The sequence below is a fragment of the Pongo pygmaeus genome, chromosome 15 (genome assembly GCF_028885625.2).
Source record: "Pongo pygmaeus isolate AG05252 chromosome 15, NHGRI_mPonPyg2-v2.0_pri, whole genome shotgun sequence".
Lineage (NCBI taxonomy): Eukaryota > Metazoa > Chordata > Mammalia > Primates > Hominidae > Pongo > Pongo pygmaeus.
The window spans coordinates 103950858-103958082 of record NC_072388.2 but is presented as its reverse complement, the minus strand read 5'-3'; the positions used below and the strand labels follow the sequence as shown (position 1 = coordinate 103958082).

The following is a 7225-nucleotide window of genomic DNA, read 5'->3' as shown; positions in this document are numbered from 1 at the left end:
CCAGCCCAGCCTGGCACAGGGCTCTAGAAATTTCTGTGCCTTCTCCCACCCGCAAGAGGCCAAGGGCGTAGGGTAGTGGGGAGGGCCATGGCATCCCCAGGTTCACAGGTTTCCTCCAGGGTCCAGCCTCCTTCCCCAGGGCAAGAAACCACTGTGGCCTCCTCTGCCCAAGCTGGCCTGTGTCCTGCGCCTCCCTGACAGATCTGCCTCCCTGGACTCCCCTCCCCCAAACGCTGGCAGTTGGGGACAAACCTGGGGAAAGAGGAGGTGCCACCTCAGCCCTGTCCCAGCCTCCCCCATCCACGAGCATGAGCACGTGGTGGCATCTGGGACACCTGTTCCCACCCGTCCTCAGGAATAGTCACTGCCGTTTCCACCGGAGGTGGGCTTTATTACTGTCACCATGATGTGAAAAGAGGAAGACAGCACCCATTCCCACGCCTCCTAGACACTGTGCACCAACAACTGTCTGCTGGGGTTAGCACGGAGCTGTCCCCACCCCCAGGGTCAGAGCACCCACAGGTGCCGAGCTGGCCCAGGAGACCCCCACACTGCTAACTCTGTTTGCCTTGTGTCTGCACAGGCCTCTACTAAACTCTCCCACACAATTAGTGTCTTAAATATATGTACACGTATATATTTCGTCCCAACTGTGTCAGTTATAAAATTAAAACTGACCACTTCTCCTTACGTTATCTTCACAGTAGCTGTGCAGAAGACAACAAATCCAGTGTTGATAGCTCAGGGCAGGCTGCCCACCCCAGCAAAGGGAAGTTCTTCCCCCATGGGACCCACTGGGGGAACCAGTGCCGCGGCCACATCTCCGTGCTTGGGCGGCAGTGTAGCTGCCCATCTACAGGGTGCCGGGTTGGCTTGGGCCTTGCCATGTGCCAGATGCACACACACACACGCACACACACACACACCTTGCCATGTGCCAGATGCGCGCGCGCGCACACACACGCACACGATTATGTAGCACATCACACTGAGCCCTTGCAGAGGTGGGGGCTGGGGCCCAGGACAATCAGAAGCAGGGCCCCTCCCCCAGCTGTCTTGAGACCAAAGCCATCCAGGGCCTCTGAGCCCTGGGGCATCACCCAGAAGCGCTGGGCTCCCAGGCTGGCACCCAGCACACCAGGAGCCCAGGGCACGTGGGAGATGCGCTAGGGATGGTCTTTCACTCCAGACCAGGCTGACTAATAAATGTGACATCCAGTGTTGTCAGGAGAAGAGAAAATAATGTAGACTTGGCTGGACTCTGTTGTCAAGGCCATTCCCAGTCACAGAGGAAACATCCCAGGTGGTCTCCAGGCATCCAGGTGGCTCTGCACCTGCTGACCCCCAGAGGCCAGTGAGGTTCTGGCAGCAAGATGTGCTCGATTAGGCAGGCAAAGCAGGGCGACCTGAACCAACAACATGTGCGGGGGTCGTGGTCTCCACATTCTATGCACGTTCGAGGAGTGTCAGTCTCCCAAGGCTGCGGATGGAGGCCCCTAGGGTGCTGCAACTCGCCATGGCCACTTTCACCCATGCCTTGCCGTGGGGAAAGGAAGGCCCGCAAACCCTGCCCCTGGCGGACAGGGCAGCCTTTGCCTCTGCTCAGTCAGTGCTTGGAAATGCCCACAGCTCCAGGGAGACCCCTTAGCAGGCAGAGTGACCTTCAAGGTAAGGCCCACGGTGGCCCAGCAGCAGCACAGAGCTCAGTGGCCCAGGCCCCACCCTGGGGGATGCCCAGAGGCTTCCTACACCTGCACTCAGGCACACAAGCATGTGGCTGGGTGGCCACCAGCAGACATCTGGCCGCCTCGGGAAGCTCTTCCTCAGTCTAAAGAAAATCCAGTCCAAATTCCCACTTTCTCTGCTCAAAGTTACAGTGTGGTCATAACTGCACGCTGTCATGGACCCACGTCCCACCTGAGTGACAATGACGCCACAGCTACTCAGCTTCTAGCTGGCTCTACTCCTGCTGCCTTAGGATCCCTGCTGGGCTGCACCCCCCCACCCAGAGACACCAGCTGTGCCCAGATGGCCCCTGCTGGCACTCACTGTGCCCCAGGCCTTCCTGGCAGGGGTTCCTGCTGCCGCTCCCCAGGAGTGTCCTGTTCCCTCCCAGCGCCCCATTGGGACGCACACCAACAACTTTTCTGACATGTGAATAATTCGCCTAGCATGGGGCCAGGCTCATGAAGACCTCCCCAAGCCTGCCAGAGAGGTGGTCAGGCAAGTCCGGGGCCAAGAAATGGATGTGCCATCTCACACGCAGAAAAGGGGGCAGAGCCAGGTGCTGGTTGGACACCCCTCAGAACTTGGCTGGAGGGGACGGGAGAGGAAGATAATGTCACAGCCTAGGCAGGGCACAGCCTGGGGGCCGGGATGAGTTGGGGAGTGAGGGGAAAGGAGAGGCAAGACGAGAGGAAGGCTGCCCAAGTTACCGAGTCTGAGGCCAAGTTCCAGGAAGCAGCAGCATTCTCTCTGCCAGGCGGGTAGAGCCATCCGGCCTGAGCAGGGACCTCCACTTGGCCAGGCTTCACACCCCATGCTGTGTCCCACCTGGGAGGGCCCATCCCTTCCCTTCCACCCCACCCTCAGGACCCACAAGGATGCATCACACCAGAAGGGACTTGACGAGGCCACAGTGAAACTTGCGGATGTGGCGGTAGAGGTCCCCAGACTGCGTGAAACGGCGCTCACACCACCGGCAGGCATGCGGCTTCTCTCGAGTGTGCACTACGGTGTGCCGGCTCAGGTTGTGGGAGTACTGAAAACTTTTGCCACACTGCACACAGGTATAGGGCTTCTCACCCGAGTGTGTCCGCTCGTGCCTCTTCAGTGTGTATGTGCACGAGAAGGTCTTCCCACAGAGCGGGCAGGTGGGTGCCACGCCGTCAGGGGAGAGCCGGGCCCGGGTGCTGTCTCGCTCACGGAAGTGGGCACTGAGGTGCAGCTGCAGCACGTGGGAGCTAGGAAACAGCTTGCTGCACAACGGGCAGATGCAGAGCGGCCCACCAGGCCCCAGCTCGTCCTCACTCGCCAGTCGCCCTGCATCCAGCTCCAGCTCCCGCCTGCCCTCTCCGCTGACAGGCAGCGGCTGCAAGCCCACCACCAGGCCCTTGGCTGCAGGAACAGGAGGTGGCTTCGGGGGACTGTGGGGGCTCCTAGAGCTGCTGCTCTCCTCCTGTTCGGACAGTGAGTCCCGCTCGTCCTTCACCAGTGGCTGGGCCCCTGGCTGCAACTGGCTGCAGAGGGGTGTCTGGAGGACGCACGGTGGGTGGACCCGCTCCTGCCTTGGGCCAGACTTCAGCGACAGGTCCAGGGCCTGGTCTGACTCTTCTGGGACCTGGCAGGGAGGAGGCCCAGATGCTCGAGGAGGGAGGGCAGCCTTGACCCCAAACGGGGGGAGCTTGGCCTTTCGGGCAGCTGGGCAGAGGTCCGCGGTCCAGACAGGCCAGTGGCACGGTGGCTGAGCAGGTTCTGCCCCAGGGGCAGGGTTCCCCGGGTCCAGACTTCGATCCTTCTCCTGGAGCCTGCCCTTGCAGACCTTGACGATGTCATACATGTGCAGGTAGCTGGCGGCCGCCAGGACGTCCTCCACAGGCAGGCTGCGCAGGTCCAGGCGGCCCTCGTACATGAAGTCCAGCAGGCGGCCGAAGGCGGGCGCCGTGACGATGTCGCCGTTGAGACGCACCGTGTCGCGACTGCCCGCGGGCCGGTCCCTGTAGAAGAGATGGAAGTAGACGCTGCACGCGGCCAGCACGGCACGGTGGGCCGGGAAGCGCGCGTCGCCCACCAGCACGGTGCAGTCGCATAGGAAGCCCAGCTCGCGCTGCTGCCTCAGGCGGCCCAGCAGCCGTCCGCCGTGCTCAGGGAACTCCATGCCGCCGCCGTCATCACCTGGGCACAAACGGGACGCCCGTCAGCGCGCCTGGAGACGCCCACGAAGCGCCCTTCCCGGCTGCAGGCAGCGCGGAAAGAGCGGCGCGGGAGTGACGCGCGCAACCTCCCGTCCAGAGCCGCCGCGGGCACCTGCCCCGAGCAGGAAAAACTCGATCGAAAGTAAACAGTAGCGGCTCCGCCGCGGGGGCGGGTCCCGGGACTCAGGCGCAGGGGCCGGAGCCGCGCAAACCTGCGCGCGTCCCCGCCCGGGCGCTCCTGAACTTCACCGCCGGGCGGCCGCCCGCTCGCGGCGTCCCCGACGCCCGGGTGGCTGCGCCGCCGCCCGCCCCACGCCTCCGCACCGCCTCCAGCTGCCGCCCGGCCCACCAGATGCCGCCGCCGCCGGCCCCATTTATGGCAGCGCGGCCGCGGGGAGCGGGCCGGCGGGAGGGGCGGGCAGAGCCGGGAGCCCGCCCCCCGCGCTCACCTCCACCGCCCCGATCTCCTCTCCGGTCGCCGCTCGCGCGCGCGCCCTCCCCAGTGCGGCCCTGGGGCGCGTGGAGCTGCGGGCAGCGCGCCCCGGCGGGGAGCGCGCGGGGACGGCGAGGGCGCCGGGCGGGGCGCGCTCCAACTTGGCTGGCCCAGCGCCGCCCGCAGCTCGCCCCGCCCCAGAGAGAGCGAAACTCGGGGCGGGGGCCGGAGGGGGCGGGCCAAGCGACTTCCCGGAGCGGCGGAACCGCTGAGGTCACCCTCGCCCCCCCTTCCCTGTCCGCCCCACCCGGCCGGGCCCCGCGCGCAGCCAGCAGGGGCGCTGGGGTGTGAGGGGGGTTTAGGGCACTGCGCGGGGGCTGGGGGTCTCTCGCGATACTTGGCGCTTTGGCCTGGGTCCCCCACCTCCCAACCTTTCGCGGCATGGGGTCCTTACTGCGCCAGTCTGCAAAAGGAACCCTTCCGAGGGTCCGCTTCTATCCCAGCCCGCGTTGGGCAGTCACCCCAGGGTAAACCCGGGACCCTGGCCTCCCGCCACCTCGCAGGGCGCCGGCCTTGGGATGGGGTAGGGGCTGCGTGGATTGGGGGTCGTTAATTTTGCAAAGATGACACCTCCTTCTTCCTTGAAAGCCTCTTTTTGAATTTAATTCAGCTGGGACCCTCTTCCAAACATTCAAGCAGGATCTTGATCCTGGAGTCCAGAACGGGGACTTCCACCCTCTCCACAGACCCCAGCCAGCCCAGCGTCTATGGGGGACCCAGCGCAGAGAGGCACGGAAAACGGGCACCTCCCAGCGGACATGGTGGCATGGGGGAACAAACGCCATAATAGAGAGAGTTGGAAGCCCTCCAGAGCCCAGGGTAGGCAGGAACGTGTTCAAAGAGGAGGAGACTCCGGACAGGGGCTGGCGTGGGTGTGGGGGTAGGGAGGAGTGGGGGAAAGTGTTCCAGGGCAAAGAAGCATTGAGAAGATGTGAGGGGGACGCCTGGTTGTGGGAGAGGGAATCGCCAGAGGAGTAGAGAGTGTGTTTGGCGGGGTTAGGGTCCCTCCCAGGCAGGTGGAGCCTTTTCCCACGGGCGCAACCTGGGCCGCCCTTGACTGAGCAGGTTTGAAGGTACTCTAGACCACCGGGTCATCTTCACAACAGTCCCATTAACTAGACGCTCTTATTTTCATACCTTTTTGGTGAGAGAGGTTAGGTAAGGTACCCAGAGCCATGTATCAGGCAGTAAGTCACTGAACCACGATTTGAATTCAGCCAGTCTCATTCTTCTCTGCCTTGGAGTCCGGGAAATGGAGAATGTAGTGGAGGAGTCACCCCAGTCAAGGCCCAGCAGTGGGGTGCAGGTGGTGCTGGAAGAGGGGCTGGATCACAGAGGACAGGACCCAGCCAGGTATGTGTGCGCAGGAGGAGTGGAGCCCACAGTGCGATCTGAAGTCTGGGAAGGAAGGCCTCGTTGTTACACTAAAATATCATTCCTTGTTTCACCGGATGACCTGCATCTTTATTTCCTAAACGCGGCAACTGCAGCTTGGACTCCTGGAATGACACTGCACTTACAGCCACTGAGACCAGCTTAGGGACAGCAGAGGCCTGGCTCCCATTGCTGCCGGCCATCCACCCTAAGGACCCCTTCCCGAGGAAGGTCAACTCCCCTCTCTCCACCCATTTAAATAATGATCTGTCTTACCCTAGCCACTAGCAGGAATAGCTGAATTCGAGTAAGTTAAGGGTGAACAGATGTGACTGCTCCCTTCCTGCCCTGCCTGGATCAGAGCCCTGCCCCGGCCCCTCCCAACCTTGAGCACGACCAAACTTTTAACCTCTTTGAACCTCAAGAATCCTCATCTGCAAAATGGGAGTCAGAGTGCATCCCAGGGTCTTTGTGAAAATTAACTACAGGGCCTGGCACTCAGCAAGCTCTCAGGTTCTGGAATGTTCTTCCCGAAAGAACCCTTCACTAGTTTCTCTTCATTCCTGTCTCTGCTGAAAGTCCGCTCCTTAGTCAGGGTGGCCATTCCTGCCCACCTTAGCTAAGCTCCCTTGCAATCCCTTCGGCTGCATACCCTCCTCTCCAGCCCATTCCGGGTGTCCTGTGATTGTGGGATATCCCATCTCCTGAAAGGGAAGGGGCTGTTTTGTTCACTTGGTGCTTAAAAGTTGGCAGGACGCAAGTGGGTGTTCAGTAAATGTTTGTTGAGTGAATGTGTGACGGTTGCTTCTGTGAGTGATAACGATGGTTCCACCACCCCTAATCCTGAGTCCTCTGTGGCAACAGTCCAACCCTGCCTGCCCACACCCCCAGCCCCTGAGCCTTCAGAGCAAGTAGGGGTGGCCTGCCACACTGGGGCTCTGGGCAACAGGCTGACAGCTCCCCAGTGCAGGCTGGGAGCAAGCACCCTAGCCTGCCCTGCCTGGCTAGCGGGACAGAGAGAGCCTGGACACTTAATGGGGGTTGTGGTACACAGGGAGGGTCAGGATGCTGCCTTCAGGAGCCTAGGGTAGGAAGGCGGGCCCAGCTAGGAATGGGCTAGAGGAGGGGGAGGGGACAGTGGGAGAGAAGCTCCTTGTCCCTCTCAGGTCGGGATGTCTGGGTTCAAGTCCCTCCTGCCCCACACTGATCAGGGAAGGGGGGCTGTCCCAGGCAGAGAGCGCCCAGAGTTGGTGCTGGGATCCCGGCCAGCCTGTAGTCCTCAGAGCCCCTGTGACTGGCTGGGTCTCAGGTGCAGGAATGACAGGACACCGTCACACAGCCACTGTCGCGGCAGTGGTGGTTCAGGCAGAACCTCTGCAGACTCAGGCGGCCATCTGGCCTGGGAGCTGCTCTGAGGCCCCGCCCTGCAGCTGCTGCCGGGACC

General features: G+C 62.3%; 1 protein-coding gene across 1 annotated transcript; it reads right to left on the bottom strand.

The window, feature by feature from the left end:
• Positions 1-370: 370 nt before the first annotated feature.
• Positions 371-4525, bottom strand: ZBTB42 (zinc finger and BTB domain containing 42). Its single transcript, XM_054449678.2, has 2 exons — positions 4364-4525; positions 371-3894 (listed from the first exon to the last, which is right to left on the bottom strand). The coding sequence occupies exon 2, from the start codon at positions 3875-3877 to the stop codon at positions 2609-2611; it is 1269 nt and encodes a 422-aa protein (XP_054305653.2). The 5' UTR covers positions 3878-3894; positions 4364-4525; the 3' UTR covers positions 371-2608.
• Positions 4526-7225: the final 2700 nt, after the last annotated feature.